The following is a 24,073-nucleotide window of genomic DNA, read 5'->3' on the forward strand; positions in this document are numbered from 1 at the left end:
TCCTACAGGCGTGTAATTTCACAGCTTGTTAAAGTTGCCCTTCTTGACTTGGTGTTCGAATGTTACTATACCAATCCAGCAGGTCTGAGTGTGAGCAGGGAGGGTTGCCTATTTCAGGACAGGTTTGTAAGAGCTGCTCTTTTCCCATGTGCAATGCTGAACCTGGAATGATGGGATTTCCCAGATCCCATCTGGTGTACTAATAAGTATTAATAAGTATTACTATAAGTGATCTAATAGTAATGCTTTTGTTAGTGTGTATATTAACTACATGTTTTCTATTCCATTTTTAGAAAAGTCTAATCCAGTGATTCTTCTGAAGGAGTCTTAAGATCCAGGGGGTTTTCTGAGACAGGGTGTTTTCAAATCCAGCGAGAGCTGTAAATATTGTTTGAAACATTTTCTACTTTTCAATATTCTAATCGGAGCTCCTAGTTGAGCTCTGATGTTTCATGTTTTGCGTATGCTGTGGACTTTTTGCTGTGCATGTGAAACGACAGGCTTTCCAGCTGTGTGATTTCCAGTCATATGTGAATCTCCAGCATGAGCAGTAGTCTTGTCTGGAACCTTAAAGGTAAAACACAGCAGGAAGTGTGGTGTGAAATATTCCCAGAGTAACTTCATGAGGCCCAATATACTGGAGAAAACCTAAAAGAGTCTCCCTAGGAGACTTTGGGTTTTTTTTAGGAATCTTTGTGTTCCTTGTTTTTTTTTTTTGCTTCCTTGAATATTTTATGTTTGATTTTGTGCTGTTGGTTCTACTTCTATTATTTGCCTCCTCAGATGCCCAGAGAATCTGAGGTTTCCATCAGTGTGCAGCCACTGATTAACGAACCTTTGCACAGTTTAATGAGGCATGTTTTTCATTTTTGGACCCTGCATCTTCAGTATAATCCCAGAAAAGATCAATGTTGCCTAACAGTCTACAAAGGGGATTTATGGTCAGCTGTCTTTCACTGCTTGTCCCCCTTGGGCTCTTTTTCGGAGTTGTGGTGATTTGTATGCCACAGGCTACTGAAGCAGAAGAACTGCTGTGTCCCTTTCCTTTCAGCAAGAGCTCAGTTAACTCTCTTGTGCACGGGCTCTCGTGAAGAGGGCTGCTTCGCTGTCCACTGTACTGCGAACTCGCAGTGATAAGCTTCAGCCATGTCCACTTCTTGTGTATTTACTGGCCCAGTCTTGTACTGTACAGCAGGATCTGCAGAGAACTGTCAAAAATAGCCAAATCCCCATATAACCAACTCCACCCCTATACTGTTGCATAATGTGTATAGTATTTACTGTATGTTTAAAAGAAACAGGACACTGGGGCGGATTGTGTTTTACATTATCAATGTAAACAAAGCACAGTTTCTTTTTGTTTTCCCAGGAACTTTTATAGTTAGTAGGCTATTGATGTGAGGAATTCCCCTAACTGTAGGGCAAAAACTTGAAAAATGTTTTTCACATGAAGCAACACTTCAGAGCTGTGTAAGAGGCGTGTTGTTTGGAAGGAATCGGGCATGGAGGAGTTTCCCGGTGACAGTAGCAGCAGTGATTAACAACAGCAGAAGGCAATTAAGAATGACCAATAAAGCTTGGTTTGGCAGCAGCTCACGGTGGCTCAGAAATAGGTACCGAGACAGCAGCAGCAGCAAGGAAAATAGCTGAAATGTAGAAGCTCGTTTCATATACATGTACAAATACGTACCATTTGAGGTGAGTTTCTTATCTGTTTTGTTGAAAACAGCAGTAAGACTAAATCTACCTTCAGTGTGCTCATATTTCACCCATTGTGCACCAGCTTCAGTAACATAAATGCAGGTAAGAGCAAAATGGTATCGCCAATTATACAGCTGCTGCAACATTCCAGGTACCAAATTATAAGGTATCAAATTGCTGGTTGCCAGAAAATAAAATAACATATCTGGTTCCAGGCATTCTACAGTGCAGTGCTCTTTGGTTGGCCAACCACTATCACGTTTTGAAGATATCCTTCAGGTATACAAGCTAATGTAATATCTTAATATTCAGTTTTGTTATTGTGTGGATTATAATTCAATTTTACAAAAAGGAATAAACGTTTTCTCAGGTACTATTTTAATTTTGCAGGAGGACCAATGACTAGCAACTGATATAGTCATATTGTATCTTTTTGTATTTGGAGACGTAGAGACCTGGAGCTGAATTCTGGTTTCGAAGTCTGTGTCCACCGTTAGAAATTATAATTGTGATAATTGTGTCATTACGCCAACATCCTGAAATTCTTAAACATCTAATTTCATGAAGTACCATGTTTCTTGTTTTTACTGTACCATGTACTTTTAAAAAGGTCACTGAATATGACTGAATACTATATGCATTACAGTATTCTGAAGTTGTAAATCATATTACTAGAATGAAAACACTTTTAATTCATCTTCCTTTTTTTCCCCAATTGCTAACACAGCATGCTGTCACTTGTAGGTGTTTCCACAAGCACTTTATGTCATGTACTTGCCCCACACAGGATTGGGCAAGAGTCAGTTTGCGTCAGTACATTATGAGGTTCACCAAAAGACATGTCTGCGGGCTGAGGAGGCTTCCCCGATGATGATAATTTGACTAATTGGCAGTATGCCATAATGTAGGCCTTTTGAAATGCACAATTAGCTTACAAAGAACACTGTCAAACAGCTGCGTAGATTTGTGTTCCTATTTCGCTGTAGTCCCTATGTGGCCTTTGAGACGTGGATGTGCAATAGAGCCAAGGGGGAGTGAGATTTGATCTCTTGTAGAGGCTTTTAAGTCTCGCCCTTTTTTCATCCCTCTCTTATGTAGACGACAGGTAACAGAAACAAGTTAGTCTCGGCTACTGCATTTGTGTTCTTACCTGACATCTAAAAACCAATCTCTTCTGTGGCATTTGTTTTGTAAAGTGGGCTGAATGTTGTTTCCACAGGGCACTTTCACTGAGATCCCAGCCTCCACCGTGCGCCGTGTGATTGCCAAGCGGCTGATGGAGTCCAAATCCACCATCCCTCATGCTTATGCCTCTATCAGCTGTGACGTGGGCGCGGTGCTGCTGTTGCGCAGACAGCTGGCCAAAGGTAAAGCCGTGCAATAGATATTGGCAATTTAATACTCAGAGCGCATTAGTAAAATCTCATTCGGAACATTGTTTACACGTTGCCATGCTGCTCTCCAACCTCTCCAGAGAAAAAGGATGTTAAAGGAATGCCTAAAGGAAGTTAAAGGACCACGCCAACTAACCTCTGTAGTCTCTTAAATAAAAGGAGATTAATTGTAGCTTTGCAAACCCAAAATGTATTGACAAAGTCAACCTTGTAAGCTATTTAGAGGCAAGCTTGTTAAAAACGAAACCATTACAACCAGAAATAGGTACTCTTGAGTTGTGTGCCAAAAACAGGTTTCATTTCTTCAGAGTTGTGAGATTCTGGAGCAAACTGCTCAGCCACATTATTGAAACGTTACCTGAGATCTTTCAAAAAGCTGACTGAGATCAGTAATTAAATAAGGAAGACGAGCGGAATAGCCACCTCTTGTTGGAAACCCAATCTTTACTCAGTTTGCAAACTCCTGTCATCACTTGACTTCAAGAATGTATAGAACTGTTACAGAAGCAGTGAAGCTATTTTGTCCTTGTTCATTTACAAGATGGTAGCTTATTGAATTAAAGACTTCATAAAGATTACTTCTATCCAGCACAGAAATCAGAGCTCTTAACAATGTGCTCCCAGTGTGATGGCAAATGTTTTCATATATGCCTCCAGCCATTTACTTTTACTTCAGCTCTATATATGCCAGGAAACCAAATTGATTAGCAGTGAAACTGGTTGTAATGAGGATCCGTTCGCTCCATTAAGAAACAGTTTAGTGTGCTAGGCTGACATCATCTTTGGCTCCACAGGTGCACTGCATTGTTGTTTTTACAACAATATTGTTATCATTGAAAATGCATGCTCTCCATTTTCTTTGGTGTTTCTGTATTTGGTGTTTTTCGCTACGTTTATGTAGGGCTTCTTCAACCAAACAATCTGCCTTTTTACTTATTACATTAGTGTGTAATGTTTAAATTTTTAAGAGAGTGGATCATTTCTGAAGTCGCTAGCTTAAATAAAAGTATTCAAACTTCTTTCATTATTGGAGAAGAGTGATGTGATTAAATAAAGGATGCAAATTAACAATGTTAATTGTAGCTGTAAGCACAGGTGAAGGGGACAGAATTGTTTAATTGTTTTCTGTTTTTCAGTTAGATGCACTCAAGACAATGCCTTTTAAATGATCACTGTTCAAAAAGAGTGAACGAAAGTCGTTCACTACCCAATACATCTGAATGCTTAACAGATTACACTTTTTTTTTTAAAGACACATAGCACAATGATGAGGCATAATGCCTCCTGCTAAATAAACGTTTAGCATATCCTCACATAAAAATGTGAGGATCCCCCATTTTTATGAAAGCATATCAGGAGAGAGTAAATATGCACCTATCCTCCAGTTTTGTTAAAGTTATACACAGGTTTTATTGAGCTGTAGAATTTGAAACATAAATATGTAAAATAAATATCCATCACCTTAAGCGTGGATTGAGAATGCAGTTTGCCAATGTTATGGTCAACTTAAACAAAACTGTGAAATATAACAGGTGACCATTATGGACATGCAAATCTAAAAATAGAAGGCCTCGCTAGAATTAATGGCTGTTACTGGGGACTTATTGTTTTTCTTTAACCTTTTTTAGGTGATTTAAAAAAAGATCCAAAATGCAAAATGTGTGTCATTAACAGTAAGGCCCTCACTTACAATGTGATGTGCAATTACAGCAGGACCAATTAGACATAACAAATTAATTTGTTTAAGCTTTTTACTGTTAGTAGTTATCATGGAATTATTTCCTTTTTTAAACATTCAGGAAGAACCTTCAGTCATCAAGGGTGTGATTCTGAAATTATTCAGGATTTTACTCTGACGTAAACACAGCTGTGGTCCATTTTTCATTTGAAATGACTGAAAAGCTTGGAATTTCATCATTGCTCAATTCTGGGGAGCACCTATTTAAAACTGGAAAATGACACAGCCTCTATTTAGAACCTTGTCTTAGGATTTAGGAGAGCCTCTTTCTTGGTGTTACTCAAGAAATTGGCATTATTATATGATATAATGCTTTCTTGGCATTATATCATTCAAGACCAATTTAACTTGTTGAGCACTTTTATCACCTCATTTATGAGAATATGTTTGGGCAGAAGTGATGAGGTGATTAAATCTGTTGAATATCAAGCTTTGTCAAAATCAAGAAAGTAATACTCAGAAAGAAACCAATATGCCAAAAACCAATATGCCCTGCTTATCAAGAGACCAATGTCTAGAGGATATAGTAAGTCAGGGCATTGTCACTCACCATCTTAGGTGAGTGATGGCTGAACACAGTCTATTAATGATAGGGCAAGATCTAGAAGACCACAGGTCACGATACCTTGCCAAGATCAATGGAGAGGTCCGAGTGTGATCGCCTAGTCGCTACAGAACTCCACTTATAGTGAACGATGGCAACCTGACTGCAAAGAACTACTGTCTATTGACCAAAACCTGTGACCTCACTTGCTGCTGTGGGCCCATCCTGATGTGGCACCAGACGTCCTCTGGCTGTTCGTGTAACATCAGCGTTAATGCGAGATGAGAATATGACAGTTATGGCATGGATGCACTACTCCCATGTCGCACTACTTCAGCCCCACTGAACATTTGCAAGATGAGCTGGGATGACATGTGGCATCTGGAGTTCTGGGAGGAGTAAACAGGCACAGACGTGTGCCTATTGTGCAAGAGGAATGGATTGGAATCCTACAAGACTGTATCTGCAAGGTAGTGCAGCGCATTCTCTGCAGATGTGCAACTTCTGTTGCTTATCCACCAAACAATGTAGTGGACAGAATCAAAACCAGAAACATCACTGCCATCTTTCACAGACATGCTCTAAACCACACTGTGTGCATGTGTGTGTTTGTGCCCACACGGTTCCTGCCTTAGGCTCTGTGCTTCCAGGATAGGTTTCAAGCTGCCTCCACTCTTAGCAGGAATAAGAGTTTTTCTGATAAAGGGTGGATGGGTTATGTTTGATATAATTCTTATTGTTCAGTCTTTGAGAAAACAATTTCACAAGATGAAAACTGTCTCAGAATTTTCCGATTTGAAAGAACCGTAATGGTGCCGTTAACGCACTACTTCCATTCGTCTTGGGCTCACTTCAGTGCTGTTCACTGCTACACTGCCTCTCTTGATGTAGTCCTGGTTGTTTTAGAGAAAAGCACATCTGATTTCCTCATGAAGGCGGCAAAACAGCCAAATTTATCATTTTATTTTTCATAGTTTGAATATGCTGTGCAGAGAAAAGCAATGATGTACATCCAATGGGATTCCTCCCTATAAAATTGAAACAGTATTTTAATAAGGGGTATTAGTAACAGTAGTGGCTAATTGTTAGAAGATAAATGTTGAAAAATGTCAGGATTCCACAACTTTAGGCTAAAATTCTTAAGAACTGACACATACAGTATAAAGGTTGTATGCTATCTCATAGCACTTGTTTGAGATACCCTAAGACCTGCATACAGTAGTGTGTATAGTATGCATTTGTAAAAACAATTAATTTCATTAAGTAATAATTTGACATGTGTCAAAGATGATGTAAACATTATATAATACCTGGTAATCATGCCACCTGTAAGACAAAATGATTCAGAAAAAAACATGGCTACCGTGGTATATGACGATCGGTGTGCAATGTCAAATCCATTCCTCTGACGCAGGGCCTCAAGGTTTAGTCCAGCCTGCATGTTCTTGGTTGAACTAATTATTGACCGGAGTTATACAGAAAAAATACTACTTTTGTGCCAACTGCAGAGATGTGGAGCCCCACCTGTGAGAAAAATCTCTCTGTGGCTTCCTTGCCGTCATGCTCTCAGGGCAGCTGACTGTGCTACTCACCGCAGGCGTGTACAGCTTCTGCAGCGCTACAGTTAACACCTGAATGCTGTAAACAACAAAATGTAATAATGCAATACATCCTGTGCCATTTTATTAGTTGATTAGACCCCCTGTTCTTATAGATTTTGGGGGGTTACTGTGCCATCTAAACATCCTGTCTATTATATGGTTGTAAGAAAGTGTCCCACTAAGAAGAATGTGGCTGTATGCTGTGTCTTTCTGCAGCATGGTGCTGCCTGTCGTGCCCCCCATCACAATACCGGGATGTATTGTGTCCAGTGGGAAGTGCAGCAGTGATAAGGCCCAGTTTCTCCTTTCCTTTTTCCAGTTTTGAACTCTGACATATACATATGGGGATGTGTAAATGTAAGCAGATTTCAAAGAGTGGGCAAGCGGTATATATGTATGCAGACAGGATACTTCCCTAAGAAGCCTGGATGTCAGTCCGGAGCTAACCTCAGGACTGATAGGAAGCAACACCTGCATGAAGTGCAGTGAGTAGACCTAGCGCAGGCAGAGGATCTGGCTGATCCAGAGTGTACAGGGTGGCGGTGTGTGTATAATGTGTCCTCCTAACTCAAGAGGAGGCATGGCAGGGAGCGTGACCAGGCCGAAGCTGAGTGAGAAAGAGCAAATCTGTGTCGACGCTGACGGTTTCACAACATGTAATAATCTCACGGTGTCGTCTGTGTGGGAGACGCTTATGCAACAGGAGGCTTGCAGCTGCTGTCGGTCTGCGGTGAGAGAGTGGACGGCTGTATGCTGTGAGCTAGCAGGCTCGGGATGCAACAGCCACTTATTCAGCAGAAGACTCCACGTGTGAGTTGTGTCTACGAGGCTCTGATTGATTCTAAGGGGTAGCGCTGCCCTAAGGAGGGTGTGTGGGTGCTACAGGTTGCCCATTAGGGTGTTGTGGGTTGAAGGCATGCAGTGACGACGGGGTGGTGAGGGTTGTCACCGTGGCCTTTGAGTGTGAAGGCAGCAAGGTCCAGGCACAAGGGAGGTGAACCAGAGGCTATAAGTGAGACGAGTAAAACCGTGATGTCCAAGATAAAGTATAGTATAAAGGCGGTAGGGCAGGTCTAACCAAATAGGAATGCCCATGTCGAGAATATTACACCGCTAAGTCTCAAAAGGGACTTTTAAGAGAAAAGATCAAGAGAAGTAGGGTTCACTGAGCCCCGGTTACTTTGAGCAAAGGGCTCATTGGCAATGATGTTTTGTAGAACCTGGAACTGACCTCAGAAGAAGTCATGGAAGGAGCGAGAGGTATGAGAGTTGCAAGGTATTATGGTATTTAAGCAAGGGCGGTGCGTCTGGAGTACAGGACTTTGAGCCTGGGGTTCCATAAGCAAAGGGCTCAGAAGTCCTCAGTATTGAAGTTAGCTCATAGAGGGCGAGTGTGAAAATGATATCGTCCGCCTTGTGTCCTAAAGTAACCTCAATGAGGGTACTGCACATGGAAAAGAGTGTGTGTACAGGAGGAAAAGTACTGCGAAAAGTTGCCTAACAAGCTGTGACAGGGAGTGCCTTTTTCAACCATGGGAAATGTCTTTCAGTGCCTTACAGAGAGACAACATGAGCTGGTAGAATGATGCAGCAAACTCTGCAATAAGATGCAAATTACCTCCTACTCCTATCAGTGTTCAGTCAGATGTTTACAAGTAAACTGTGAGTAATCACAGTGGCTGCCAGCTAGCCAGGATTAAGTCTAGCTTTCAGAGCTGATTTGAAGTGCATGTACTCCAAATGAGTACCTTTTACTGTTTGAACTTCCTGAGACCCCTGTAAATACTTTCTTTGATCTTATACTGTTTAGTGGCAATTAGTACTTTCATCTCTGTCATTAGATGACTGATGACAGAAACAATGTTAAAAAGAGTTACAAAGTCCTTGGATTATACTGAATAATAGATAAACCTAAATAAAACTGAATAAAGTTCTGGGTTAAAGCTACACAGTGTGTCATCAGACAGAAACCAAAATTAAGGGATGTCTTTGGAAATTAAGAGGAACCAGAAATCTAGGAGGCACAGTGTTTGTGTGGGAATAAAATATTTCAGCATGCCTGATTATGGTCTGATTTACTGGTTTCTTTCAGCTTAATGAGCTTCTTGATTCAATAGACTCCTGGCATGCAAAAGGAGCATGATGTACCATGCTGTTGTCTTTCATAGCATTTCTTGTTTCCTCTTGCTAATGTGTTCATTCTGGTGTAACGCTAAACATAATAGAAAAATAATCTTTATTCAGCCATTGCAGGATGAGTATGTGTTTTTTCTTGTGTTGGCAAAATGTGCCTTTAGGCATATAACAAGGAACCATGAAGATAAAAACCTGAATCTTCATTCTCCAAGCAGCTTCCAGTTGGTTATTGGAGTGTGAGATTTAATATGTATATGCACTTAATTCTTTGTTCAAGATCCGAATCTCTTTCAGGTTACAGATTAATTTGTCGATAAGGCAACATTTGTATTTCACACAATCACCTTGGAACTGGTCTTTGGCGTCTGAAACCAGTTTAAATAGTGAGAACCCTCACCCTTAAATATTAAACCTTTGAAAGTACTAAGAACGTCTTGAGCAGGAGGTGCAGTATTCTCTCAGGTGCTGTAATATTTGCCTCTCAGTCCCACCCCAGTCTTCTGACATGATTGCCTTTAGTTAAGGTTGTGATGACAGGTAAGGGTTATGGCGTTGAATTGCACATTCCTCTGTGCCCAGTGTTAGAATATAAGCTTTGTTCTGGCCTGGGAAGGTGAAGCCTGTCACAGACTCTGCAAGCCAATCATGCGTTGTCTGCCAAAAGCAATCTGTTTTGTTTGACAGGTGATTCCTAATATTTTGGTAAGTGCTGGTACTCTGTATACAGTAGCTGAAAATGTTCTTTCACAGAAACAAAAATACACTAAAGAATGTTTATTAGTAATTTTTGGTGTCACGAATATTTAGCAATGCAATGAGAAGAAAACCAATATGTTCAGAGTGCAGGTCGAGCCCTATGGAAGAGAAAGTGCTGATTTGGATCTGGGTCATGTCAATAGCAGGCTGTGTTTCAGCAAGCAGTGATGTCACTACCCACCAGACTAAAAGTGTTGCCACAACAGGGCATGACTCAGGTTGGCTCTTCTCTGCTTTTGCCAGAATAGCACCTCCCGTGACTTGTTTATTGCCTGAAGGCTTTCGGTAACATGAGAGATGTCCCACATTTCCACTGCTAACTCTCCGTATGGCGCTGTACAGCTTTCGGCATGTCAGAAGATGAGAATTTCTGATGGATGGATACATCAGAGGAGCCTTTCTGAAGTTCCACATCATCTCCATATATAATAGCAGTCATTGCCAGGACCAGGTCTTAAGGCTTTTGTAATAACCAATTATGTTGGGCTTAAAAATCCTTTTTAGATTGGTTTGTGTTGGAGAGGAAAGTGAACATAAGCTGATTGATTGAGAATAAAATCCTCAAGTATTTGTTTTTGTGTTCATCTTGAGTGAATCAGGGAGATTTTAAAAACAACCCTTGAATTTCTGCAGGAACCTGCCAGGTACTTATTGGCCAGAGTGATCAATCCCTTTTTAATTAGAACAATTAGAATTGGGGGGGGGGGTGTCCTCCAGGTGACGGTCCGGGCGGTGTTGACATTTGCTTCAGAAGTGGTCTGACTGGACCTGCTCATTAATCTGCTGGCTGTCCCACACAGTTTTGCCAGTAAACACAGCATGCACAAAAGCCAGCACTCTGAGGTATTTCGTTAATCCGAAGCCTGCTTTCTTTGAGGCGATTAGGCGCTGGTGCCCTTTAAGAAGGCTCTGCTGAAACACTCAAAGATGACCTTTCCACCCCTCACGCGTGCAAGAAAAACAGGAAAGGGGATATGAGGTCTCATTCACAGTGGAGGTCGATGGAGGTCTCTTCAAAATATGACCCTTTTGCTCAGCAATCCACAGGGAGATGTGAATGGAAAGGAAGAAGGGATTGGGAGTTTGCGGTTAATGTATTGACTGTCGGGAGGAGCAAGACTTGTTTTATTGATTATTTTCCCTTTTATCTGCTATTAATCAATCGAACTTTCTCTGCTTGATCCCATGTCTCCTGAAGAGACCATCTCACCCCTTCCTGTACCTCTAACAGGCCCCTTGCTTGTTTTGCAGATGAAATCAAGGTGTCAGTCAACGACTTCATTATCAAGGCGGCTGCTGTTACCCTGAAAGTAAGTCACAAGAAGTGGGTTTTATTGAATAATCAGACTTCATTTCAGTTCTCTAAGTCCTTTTGTGTTTTTTAAGTAAGAGTGGCATACATCTTCTCTAACTAAAGACTCATAAAAGTATGCCAAATTTTCCTAGTATACATGAACCTATAGTATAAGCATTATGCTTTTGTCCAAACACAGAGCAAAAACTATATAAACACATTAGGGCATAAACTATCAAGCTTTTTTATTTATTTTTACAACATACAGTTGTCAGGGTATTTAATTTCTCAGCCATTTCTGTGACCCAGGAGGACAGTGCCACCATTTTAGTTTTCATCAGCTGTTTGTTGATTATTTGATAACAGAGTGGTTTCGGGACAACAACAGGTTTGTTTCGGGAGGTTATTACATCTGTTCTCATTCTGGTTTACCAGTCAGCGTTTCTCACGGACAGCAGTACCTTCATTTTCATTATAGAAATGAAGTAAGGGACTACTGTAGTTGTCACATACTGTATACAGTGTGCACATACAAGGAGTGTGCATATTAAAACTTTACATAAATAAGAGTTTTCAGCTGTACTACAGAGCCTTTTTTTAATTTGAGAAAAAATTAAGTGACAGTATTGCATGATTTTGAGCTGACATGGAAGTTAAGTAAAAAAAACACTCCTAGCCATACTTGTATCATCTCCTGTGTAAGTGTTAGAGTTGGTTGATGTTTGTTCCCTGTTGAAATGTGTCAGTGCTGATCTGCTCTGTTGCACCTGGGTGTTTTCAGCTGTCCTCTCTGCTCCTCCGGGACAGTTCTGCGAGCTTGCGGGATTCAGAGTTAGCTTCATATCTACAGTCTTCTTTGGAGACAAGGCTGCTGCAGAATGTTTAGTAATTGTTCATTTCTGTACTGCTTTTTGTGCCTTCAAATTTCCATGACGATTTCCCATAGTGGCAGCAGCAGATGTGGCATAAAAACTTGAAGCACTAATTGCAGAACTCTAAAAAAAATGTCATTCATTCCTACAACTGTTTGTGATGTACTTACAATTTATCTTTACCTAGATAGTGTCCAGATTGCTTTTGACAGGAAAGATTTTAAGTTAATCTCAATTTGTTTCCAAGCTGTTTTCTTTTTATGCTCTTTGTTTTTTGGTCTGTGGCATGTGTGGAATATTGTCTGAAAAAAGATAGAGGAAACACCTACAAGTGCATTTTATTATGTGTGTAATGCTTATTATTATGAGGACAATGTCTCTGAACTGGTAAGTCGGCAATTACAGTCTGGCAACAGAAGTCAAAGCCCTTCTTTGTTTTGTGCTTATTAAATTCTTCTACCAGAAGAGGTCAAAGGACATTCCATAAGGGCACTCTTGCACAGATGAGATCTGTTGCTCTCAGACCAATATGTTTGACAAAGATGCAGTGAGTGGCACGTCTGGTCTTAAAGGCTTTTCACCACCTGTCCATGAGGCCCCCCGATGTGTTTTGGGTTAGGTTTCTTCAGCCTAATTCACATCAGATACACAAATGAGCTCTGTGTCAATGAGAAGACATACAATAAAAAAGGCTGACAGTGGTGAATCTCAAAGGAAACAAAAAGTAATGGCTTGGGAATATAATTTTGATACAATAGACAGAATCATCAGCCATTGTTTAGTTTGAAAAGGCCAACAATATCGCATTTTATACTACCCCCTCCACTCTTGTTTGCCTGGTTCTTCTGAATTTTGCCAGGTAGTTTTTGCGATACAAATCACTGTGAGAGCTGGCCCTTTAAAAAGAAACCCTTGCGCGTTTCTGAGAAAGACCACCTCTCAGTGTGTCTAAAAAAAAAGTGGGAATGAGCTTTAATCAAACAGCATTACAGGCCTGCTCCATGCTCTCATTAAAAAGCTTGCTTCAGCAACATCCATGCATGAAGATTTCTAGGCAGATGCGTCTTGTAAAAGTTAGACCGCCAGCTTTTCTGCTTTAAAATGTTAATCTCTGTTATTACTTGTTTCTTCTAATGGTTGAGAGAATATTTCATAGATTTACAGGAAAGAATAACTTCTGTGTCTCAGAGTCTTGTCTACAAGGAAACATTTTGATGTACAGCACAAAAAGGTCCGCCTCATTTCTTTCCACTGGAGGCATTTGACATTCATTGAAAATATATCAACTCAAAAAAGGGCACTGCTGAACAGGTATTTTTTCCCATAGCGAGACAGTATGATAATGATCAAGACCAGCTGGGATGGCTTGACCTGAATTTTTGTTTGCTCATAGTGTCTGATAGGTTTCCTTAGGCTGATGTTTGAAAATTCGGGGAGATTGATCATTTTCTTTTAGTATCACAGCTTTGCTGTATGTTTTGCAATCACAACATACTTGATCTAGATATTAAAAGAGTCACTCCTGACCGCAGAGGAACAGAAGTGGCAAAATTACCTCTCATTGTCCCATTGCCAGTATCCATGGTTGGAGAGCATGACAACCAGTGTGCTGCGACAGTAGAACAGATCAGGCCTGTGTTTAATCTATATTATTTTAACTTTATTAAGCACTATTCCAGCTTCTCTTTTGACTTGTAATTAATGGTAAAGATATTTAACATTCAATCTACAAGATATGTTTTTGAATTGAAGACGAGGGTATTTTATTGTTATCGCGTTGCTCAACCATTTGCACATAAGGAGCTTATTACCATGACAACACACAGTTAACAGCTTGCTTATCATGAATCTGTGTACTGAAATAAAGAAAATGTAAAATACAAGGAAGAGTTATTGACTAAATGGGCATTGAATTATCTTACGAAATTCCGTGATCTTTTTTTGTTTTGTATTTTGTCATTTGGTTTCGAAGAAGTGCATATTCCTTTAAACCCTCATTAAATATGACATAGTGCATTCATATTAGTGCTCAACAACCTATATTTTTATAAATAGATGATATGAAAATATAATTCTTCCATTAAATCCTACATGGAAATATTAATCAATGCATTTCCTGAATATTTATATATAAATCTAATTTTTAAAAATCACATGGAAAATGTAAATCAATTTAAAAAATATATTCATTTAGAAATTTCAAACAGTTGAATAGTTTACTATAGTCAACTATAAGTATAGTCATATAGTTAAAAATCGACTATAGACTATAGTCATACAGTATAGTTAAAAATCGACCATGAAGACGTGAGAGCTTTCAAACAGAGGGAATCAGTGATAAAATGGAAGAGAGGCTCTGAGCTACAGGGTTACGTATCCCTCTGAATGCAGTGTAGCCTATAATTAACAAGTGCAAGTTCAATGTCTCATAACGGCAAAACACTACCTACATAAGGCTGCACCCCCAGGAAATAACATGGCTAGAGACACCATTGCAAAGTCAACTGAAAGATTTGCCAAGTCTGAGATGCTATTCATGGAAGCAGGATGGTGATGTGCTTATCAGCGTTGGGTGCCCTGGATTCAACTCTGGACTCGTGGTGCTATCTGCCTGGAGTTTGTGAGTTCTCCCCATGTTCCTGGGTGTATCCCGCCTTGCTTTGCATTGCTTGCCGGGATAGGCCCCTGTGACCCTGTATTGGATAAAGCAGTTAGAGGATGAATGGATGAGTCACCGTTCATTCATCCACACCATCCCACTCTCTAAACAAAGCTGACCTGTATGGGTGAGCAACAAGAATGAAAGCCTTTGCTGAAAAATCCCAAGGGGGATATACTGCATGTAGCAGAAGGGTAAGGTGAAGGTCCAGACTTGAAATGAATAGGAAATTTATGGCAAGGTTTGATGATTGCAATCCAACTATCTCCCACGTGCTTGTTAGAACTAGAGCAATTTTGTCGGGACGAATTGGCAGCCTTACACAACCCTACTGTACAAAGCAGGTAGAGACCTGTGCAAAAACACTGGCAATAGTAATTGCTGTTGTTGTCAGTGGTGCAGCATGTACTGACTTAGAGGGCTAAATACTTATACAACCGGCAAATTTCTGTTTATATAGCTTGTTTCACATTTTGCCCTCTGTTCATTCTCCTTTGTATAAAACAATGTTCAGTCTGGTCCTAACAGTTTAAAAATATAAAATCTTCATTTTAAAAAGTATGCTTTGCTTAATCAGAATGTGATATCATTGACAGGAGTAGTGTATACTTACACAATGAACTATATATGTCAGTTTAAGACTGAAATATATTTGAAATTGAGTGTTTAACTGTCATAATAGTGACATATGTACACTTTCAGGATATTCAGTGCCTTGCAAAATTATTCAGACCCTATCAAAATTTTTAATTTTTATTGCTTTCAAATTTTCTGTCATGACACCTTTACATAGCTATTCACATTTATTCACACAACCTGCCCTGTGCATTCAAAGCAAAAATCATGGATAATTAATATGAAATAAAAATGGAAACTTTATAATTGCATAAGTGTTCAGCCCCTTTGCTGTGACAAATCTTAATTAGTAGGTGCACAAAATTACCTTAACGAGCCACACAGTGGCCACACACAGTAGCATCTGCCTGCTATAATAGTGGTTCACATAAGTTGAAATTTAATTCACATATCCCTGGAAAGGGGAATGGTATACAGCACTTCAAAGATCCTTGGTATCTCTTTGAGAGTGGTGAAGTCAGTCATTATGAAAAGGAAGGACCCAGACACTGCCTATATCAGGCTGTCCCTCCAAACTATACAGCCACATCTGGAGGAAACGAAACAGGTCTGGGATGCATGCCGCCATGAGGCCAGTGGCAACTTTAAAAGAAGTATAGAGCTCAGCGGCTGAGATGTGAGAAGATGTCCAAGGGGTTACCAATATCCATGTCATTCTGCTTGTACAGATCGGAAATGAAGTACGATGTCTGACACAAATCCGACATTGTGATCATTCATCATTCAATCAACACCATCCCCACTCAATCATGGTGATGGCTGCATTATGCTGATTCCACGCCCCCCTCTCACTTGCTCACTGTTTTGCAGGAGATGCCAGAAGTGAATGTGACATGGAGTGCAGAAGGGCCAAAGGCTCTGGACACCATCCACATCTCCATAGCTGTGGCAACGGATCGGGGACTCATCACTCCCATCATCCGGGATGCTGCTGACAAGGGTCTGCAGGAGATTGCAGCCAGTGCGAAGGTGGGTGGATTTTTCACCCACACGGAAAAGGCACATGACGATAATGTCAGTGACGGCATATTTTACAGATGAGTGTGTAAAAATATATACTGATGCCCAGAAGAAATTCAACATGTAGGTCTAAAGGATTGAAAGGATTTGGTGATGTTTGCCTTTACCTCTGGTTATCCTGCACAAATGGCAATCTGGTATTACGGCACCAAAAGCAGATCTTCTTAAGTTTGTGGTGAATTCTAAGGAGAGAAAGTGATTCCAAAATTGCTTTGCATAAACCAAAATTGTCGATGAGTCACTGAAAAGTCATATTTTGGTTAAACTCCAGAAAAGTGAATAGTGTACGAACATGTAAAATAAATCATTATCATTAGATGATAACGGTACAGTTCTCCACTCCTGCCTCTCTACAAGCAGGTTCATGTGGTCTGCATGTGAGTGGTGAATACACAAACAATATTTTAAAGCACTTCTAAAGTTTTATCGTAGGTTAAATATACACATATTACATATTTACATGTAACATTCTGGAGTAATATTTCATTAGCCGGCATATTTGATTAAACCACACCCTGTTTTTCCAGTATCTGGGGGCTTGATGACAAAACTTTTACTTTTGACTATTTTAAACATAGATATAAAACAAAACCACAGAAAATGCAAACAAAAATACAGAGTCATGTTTTAATATGAAACATGACACACAGTCAGAAGTGTATTTTGAGATCATGCTGTTGTAGTTCCAGTATTGTGTGGTCATGCATTGTCTTGCTGGAAAATGTACACCTATGGGTGTTGGTTTGCAGCAGTAGTACAGTTGCCCCCACTCCCCAAAGGCATTTTTATTGACTAAGGATGCAGCTCATTAATCCTTTGAATTAGGAATGTTTGGCAGTTAAAGAGAAGGTTAGTGCAGAACAATAATGTCAAAGCAAAAAGTGTCTGTACAAGAGCAGCTGAAACCGAGTGATCTGGTATCCAATTAGTCTAAAAACGTAGGTGTTGATTGTGTCTTTAAATTTAGATTGATAGATACTTTATTGATTCCGTGAGGGAAATTGCAGAGGGAAATTTGTTGAATGAGCTATGAGATGGATAAACCGTGAAGCAAAATTCAAGAGAATTAAATTGTATAGTTTACACATAGTAAAAAAAATTAAAAGGGGCATTGCATTCCTTACCTTAATTGGAATAATAAGTTGCATAATTTTGTTTAGTAGTTTTTTAGTTACACCTTATAGTTTTTATTTGCATCTCAGTAGATATTGTCTCCTGTCTTTATTAATGCCTCTTTTCTTGATATTGTCTCATTTCGTGATATCGTTTCCTGTCTTTATTAATCCCTCCTGGCTTTATTAAGGCCTCCTCTGTTGATGTCATGCTCTGTACTGCTTAGATCTATAACACTGGAGGAGGCTCCTGCACAGTTGCTCTGTTTTAGCTATGTAGTGCTGCTTCAGTCTTCCTTTGAGCAGAAACTTTGAGAGAGTACATGATGGAAGGGGACTATTGTATTGTACTGTTCCAACAACTTTTATTCTTTCTTTGAGAACTTTAAGTTAATATACATGGTTCAAAAAGACAAATATAGTGTAGTAAGGAATTTTTTACTCTTATTCTTAGCCTTTCAGTATAATTTGAATATATTAAGTACAGTACTTACATTAAATCCAGTTTGTTTAAATACCCATTTTGGTCTCAGAATAACGTACTGTATTATTTTCTAAATTCTGGAAATATAATTTTTTGGGAGGCAAGGTAGCACATTGCTGCCTCACAGCGCTGGGTTCTGGAAAATTCGTTCCTGGTGTGAGTGTGTACATGTTTGTCTGCCCTGCTGTGGACTGGTGTCCCATCCAGGGTGTATCCTGCCTTGCCCCCCGTTGCTTGCCGGGTTAGGCTTTGGCTATAACTGTGACTCTGTACTGGATGAAAGAATTAGAAAATACAGTAGATGGATACAATTTTGTCTTTGATTTTAATGTAGCACATTAATGTTGCACCCTAACAGAGCAAGAAGGTGGTTACACAGTTTTGTGTATGGGTATCATGACATAGTCAACGTAATCTAACACCTCCAAACAAGGAGGTGGTCTGCTTCAATAATATTGTATATATTATACTGCTGTGCTACTATAGTTTTCAACAAGCAGGGCCTCTTGATGCACGGATGAGCATGGGGTTTTAGTGGTGGGTTTGTCACTGTGAAGAAACACTGAGTCAGTAAACAAAAGAAGATGATGCAAGACGCAGGGAAAAGCCTGTAGCTGTTTGTGAAGGTGTGTCATGTACTCTGCAGTCATTTACCATCAATGACTTCTACACATTTGTTCCACTGCATGAGCTCTGCTGCTCTACTTTCTGTCACTAAAATCCAGTAATTAGGAGTGTTACTTTCAGCAAAAATGTTTGTTTATTCCCCAAGGTAACTGCAAGCAAATGGAACTAATTGATGCTCATTAACTGCAAGTACATGAATCGTCAGCTGTATTTTAATTAGTTTAGGCATTTTTAATAGGTGAGCTGTTTACCAACATCTGCAGTAATTCCTTTTCTGTGCATTTATTTTTAACAGTTTATTTTGTTTGTTTTATATATATTTATATTTGTTTGTGTTAAGCAGATCCATTTTTGGGCATGCTTCGTATTTCTCAGTTTCTCCTGGTTTTACAAGGCTCATTCTCTATTGAACGCAATGTGTTCTCTAATGACTCTAATGACTCTAATCTCTAATGACTGACTCTGTGGCAGTATACCATTCCTCAGCATGGCACAGGAATAGGTGCCACTGTTCTTTAGCATAAAGGAGTGATATTGCTGTATACTATGAACAGGAGATTTGTGGCAAGTTGTTTTTATGAAGGCTTGTTAGTGTTATTGTGGAGGACATTAGAACCTATTTATCCTCGTAGCCTGTAAGTGTGGTAGAAGTAACTTCACTGTAGCTCTTTCTGTCACCAACTCATAATGGGACTTTACTTTTCTTCATCAGTGGTTTTCCCATTGTCACCCCTAGAAGCACCTCGGGGTTCTATCAGCCTTGTTATTCAGCCCTTCCAGAAAGGCTGAGGCAGGCATGAGCTTCACAAACCACCCCGATCCCGTAAACCTGTGAATGCAGAGAGCCAGCTCATAATCTGAGCTGAGTAATTTACCAAAAAATAATGACTCCCCTTTGGAGTCTTCCCAGAGCTGCTTCGTTGAAAGTACTGTCGACAACATGCTCAATTAAAAAAGCTCACGAAGGGCTTCTGATGCACAGCTCGGCAGGTGAATCCAGACCCAGCCTCTCTCAGGGTGGCTGGAAGACAAGAGCAGCTCTAGGTGCCCTGCGAGATGAAGAGAGACTGCCAGTCAATAGACATCAGTAGAATCAGACTTCGGAAAACAACACAAGACAGCATAGATATCCTGAAGGGTATATATGCACATTGTATGCTGTGCATACCTGGGAGGTTCTGCTAGGGAAAAAATCATTCTGTACTCCAAAATACTGCAGTAAATATACTTCTTTCCGGTGCTTTTTTGCTAAACAGCTTGCACTTTATGTAGCAACAGCCAATAAACTGCAGCATCAGAAGTAAAATGAGTTGGCTGGTTAGTTTTCCCTGTAGTTTAACCATAATAATTAATCATTAAATTACTTTACTAAACACTGTTAATTAAAATTTAAACTATTGTAAGCAATTCAGTAAACAAAATTATTTATATCTAAAGGCAGCTGTCAGTTCCTAAACTGTTCCTAAACATCTCGTGTTTTCATCATTGTCTTAAAACAGGTAATAAATTAGAACTGAGTTTAATAAGAATAATTAAGCATAATAATAATAATTAATAATAATAAATAAGCTTCAGTAAAAGCCAGACCCAGAAGTTCTGCAGCACAAACTTAAGCTCATGTATCTTTCTCACCACTGTCCGTGACAGCTGCAACACAGATATTGAGCGAGTTAACAGATGTGTTTCAATGCTCACCTTACTCTGACTAGATTGAAAAGCTTTTAACCGTGTTCCCTGCAGCAGAGAGAATTGAGCTGCACATAGAGAGCCGAGCTGCAGACTTGAATCATTTCCATTCACACTGCCTTTGCACTACAGTGCAACAGTTTTCACTTCGCTTTTAAAAGAAGCATCTTAAGTGGTTGTATTTAATGGACACACCATCACATTTACTCACATAATAACGGCATCTTACAAACAGCAAAATGCTCCATACAAAGCACTGCTTACAATGTAAAATAACAGTGTAAAAATGGTCGCCAAGTGTAGGGTGGGATTAGTCGGACAGTCTCCCTCAGGTCTCGGCTACAGAGCAGCCCTTCTCCACCACACCACACTGCCACTCCTGCGCATAAACAGGTACTTAAAAATCTATTTTATGTTAGTCATTATGGAGAGTTTAAACACAGTTTCTTTCACTTCATGGCAATGGAAGCTTTAAATAATTTTTTGATGGGAGACAGTTTTCTAGCTTTCGGGCAGAATTTAGTTTCTTCTCAGCTGTTGTGTTATTGCCTGATTTCTGTTAAAAGAAACAACTTTAAGAAGTTCTATCTGGGAAGGACACTTAAATCCCAGTTTAGAAATTAAATCACTGATGTGTGACTAGATTATGTTTTCCCATAAAAAAGTCATGGGAATTACCATGCTGGGTCTTTGTCATTCTACCGTGATCTAAAGGACATGACTCAGCTTGAATTGCAATCATGTTTTCTCAAAGCCTTTTTAAAATACTAGGCGAAAAAGCAGGCTTGTGTTTTTAGCGTAAATGTGTCTGATTCGCAATGTACAGGTTTGTGGCAGTATTCAGTTGCATTGCTATGTGCATTGGATTATGCTGGATGTGATCTTGCTCAGTTTCTGAATAAGGCCTTAGTCCAGGTTCTCTCATGTATGGAGGAGAGTGTAAGGCTATTCACATGCTGTGAGCTGGTCACAGTGCCTGTGGTTCCCTCAGCTCCCTGTCTGGATACACAGTGACTTCTGTGTTGCTCACAGTGGGGCTTGGTGCTTTTTATGTTCCAATTTGTAGTCATTTTGACTCCTGTTGGCCAAAAAAATTTTTCAGTCTTGGGTGGGTGCGAGACATCTTAGTGAATAGGTGGTAGGAGGTGGGTATGTTCCACAGTAAATATAGTACAGATGTACCACCGTCAGCATTTAAACAACCAACAGCAAGGGCAAGGTTCACCTTTCCACCAATTTCAGCTCACACTATAGGATCTGACAAAGCCAATTCAGCCATCTAGTGTATTTTTTTAAAATATATTGATCCGAAGGATCTCATCCAGCCATTTCATGTATTCAATAGAATGGTTCTGACAAGAGTCTTTTTATGAAATCACGGCAGTAGTCAGTCTGGGCTGCTCACGAAGGGACCTGCCTAGAAGGTGATGTGTCGTGTCTTTGTGCTGAGTGCTCACAAAGTCACAGAGTAATTCCCTTTCATGCACAATCTGCAAAACTCTCTTTTCATGTAATTGCAGGTCAATATGTAACTAATGTGTAGATATGTGTATAATATGTCCACAGTAGTGGATAATAAAGTACGTAATATAACACAGCAGTGCATATACTTTATGAACATGCAGAAATTAGGTGTCTTTTTTATTTTATCAAACTATTAATTCAACAGAGCTGATGAACCTTAAAGGTCTTCAGTGTAACATTTTCAAGTCACATGCAATGGTCTGTGGAGTAATTAACCAATCTACTTGTTTCAGTCCACAGTTAGTTGTGAGACCTTTGTAACAAAGACAGTGCCCGTCTGTCTGTAGGAGCTGTGGCTGTCTGGATTACCTGGCACTTTCCCATGGGAGGAAAGCCCTGTAATCTAAACACCAGCTCAGGGCCCTGCTGATGAAGCACAGTGAGACTCGGACACAAGTCAATACTTTTAGGTCAGTATATCCGTAGATCCTTCATGGCACATGGCTGTAAGTGAGCAAAAGGCTAACTTATTAATAACTATTTGTGTTTAGAGTTTCATTCTGTACTGTGGTTATGAAGGCATTAATGAAATGTAAGCACTGTCTAAAACACTGCAGAGAAACACTAGCCTGAAGTCACCTGTAATACCTGAAGCTCTTTGTTTCTTTATTAGCCTCCCACTTTGGAATTGGCAGTTGTTAATCAGCTTGTTTACCGGGGTTACATAAACAAAAAAAGAAAATGGATTGCATGATCACTGGAATAGATCTGATTTATTTGAAGTGTTTCTCTTGCCTTTGTACAAGAAAGACTCAAAACCTGTTTGTTTGATGTCATTTAGGCTATTCAGACTGGCACTGCCTGTGTGCGTTTATTAAAACAAGTAGTTCAGGTGGGTAGCTTTATTAAAACAATACCGGTTGGCAGTGACTGGGGGTGGGGGGCGCAGCAGGCAGTGTGGTTGCAGGCAGGAAACTGTGAGATAAGGCGTGCACGACATCCTCAATCTGTCCACATCCAGGGCATTGTGAGAGACCGGCCCCGCCTGCCTCTTCGCATTACTTTCGTCCACTGACTGCCTCCTGGCGCTTCTGGTAGGCAGTGTCGTAGCCATCCCAAGCTCACAGAGGCTGAGTTACTCCTGCATGTGCCTCACCACGTCAAGTCATGAGAAAAAAATCATGAATAAACAAAATAATTTAACAGACGTGTATCCAGGCATGTTCTGAGAGTATATAGAGAGGATGATAGCATAAGCAACCATGGCAACACTGAAGTAGTTCGAGTGGAGAACTGCATCAGCATGCGTAGGCTGCAGAGGAACCTTTACTTGTTCTTGTACCCTGGATCACCAAACTTACTAAGTATTGCAGAGACGTGTTATCTGTGGTGAAGGAACATTAGAGCAGTCCCCAACACAGGAACTTAAAACTTAACCTAAACCCTAACCCTGCAGTCTGGAATCCAGAGTACGAACTACTTCTCCACACTACCCTCAAACTCTACCATAGATGAATAATGTCAGTGTGTCTTCTGATATACCAATAACTGACCAGAAATCTAAAATACATAATAAATATCATAGCTAATTACTTAGCAATTATATGTATAAATCTGAAAGACCAAGGAAATGGGGGGATTTTGTTAACTACACTAAAAATCAGTATCAGTATCAAAATCTCTTGTGACAAGTTCTCACTTGAGATCAGCAGAGATGACTGCTTTCAACATTTATTTCTGTTCTTTCAACCTGCCTTTAAATCTACATTTAGAACTGCTAAATAGTATGACTTGTTAATTTAATTTGAATATTAATAGTACTTGAAGTTACATAACAAACTTATGTATTCTCCTATCTAAATGTCTATTCTCATTCTAAGATGGATGTAATTTTGTTATATGCTGTATAAAGTAAGAGTTGATCTTTCTGTAAAAAATAACTGATATGCTGAAAAAGCAAGGAAACAACTGGGAGGACAGATTATCGGCGTTTGTAAGATCTCTATGCACATGACAAACTGCATTTTATCAATGAAATCAAAACGGCATGTGGCAGCAAGTGACTTTTCCCAGGCTCAAATACATGGACATAGAGGTCCGATTGTGGTTCTGTGAGCCACTTGGAAGGCTCTACATTGTGTCACTGTAACACCCCTGACCCACTGTGATGTCAAGGTTTGCATGAAATATTTATTGTGAAAATTAGAGACCTGAAAAAGTAGCATGTTCTGGGCAGAACCATTGCGATGTGCAGATCAGACATTCCTGCAATAGGACAGGAAATGGAAAGATGATGATTGCTAAATCATGATACAACATAGTGCTGAGCTGGGCTTTTGTCTACCGTTT

At 39.8% G+C, this 24,073-nt stretch overlaps 1 protein-coding gene across 1 annotated transcript in view; it reads left to right on the forward strand.

Moving 5' to 3' along the window:
• The window catches only part of pdhx (pyruvate dehydrogenase complex component X), a 77,815-nt gene that overhangs the window by 47,191 nt on the left and 6,551 nt on the right, over nucleotides 1-24,073 (forward strand). Inside the window, exons 7-9 of the mRNA XM_088934707.1 lie at nucleotides 2,921-3,068; nucleotides 11,122-11,180; nucleotides 16,142-16,300. Of these exons, the coding sequence (XP_088790833.1) occupies nucleotides 2,921-3,068; nucleotides 11,122-11,180; nucleotides 16,142-16,300 (366 nt within the window). The remainder of the gene's footprint in view (nucleotides 1-2,920; nucleotides 3,069-11,121; nucleotides 11,181-16,141; nucleotides 16,301-24,073) is intronic.

Source organism: Atractosteus spatula, chromosome 16 (assembly GCF_055471065.1).
Source record: "Atractosteus spatula isolate fAtrSpa1 chromosome 16, fAtrSpa1.hap1, whole genome shotgun sequence".
NCBI classification, from domain to species: domain Eukaryota; kingdom Metazoa; phylum Chordata; class Actinopteri; order Semionotiformes; family Lepisosteidae; genus Atractosteus; species Atractosteus spatula.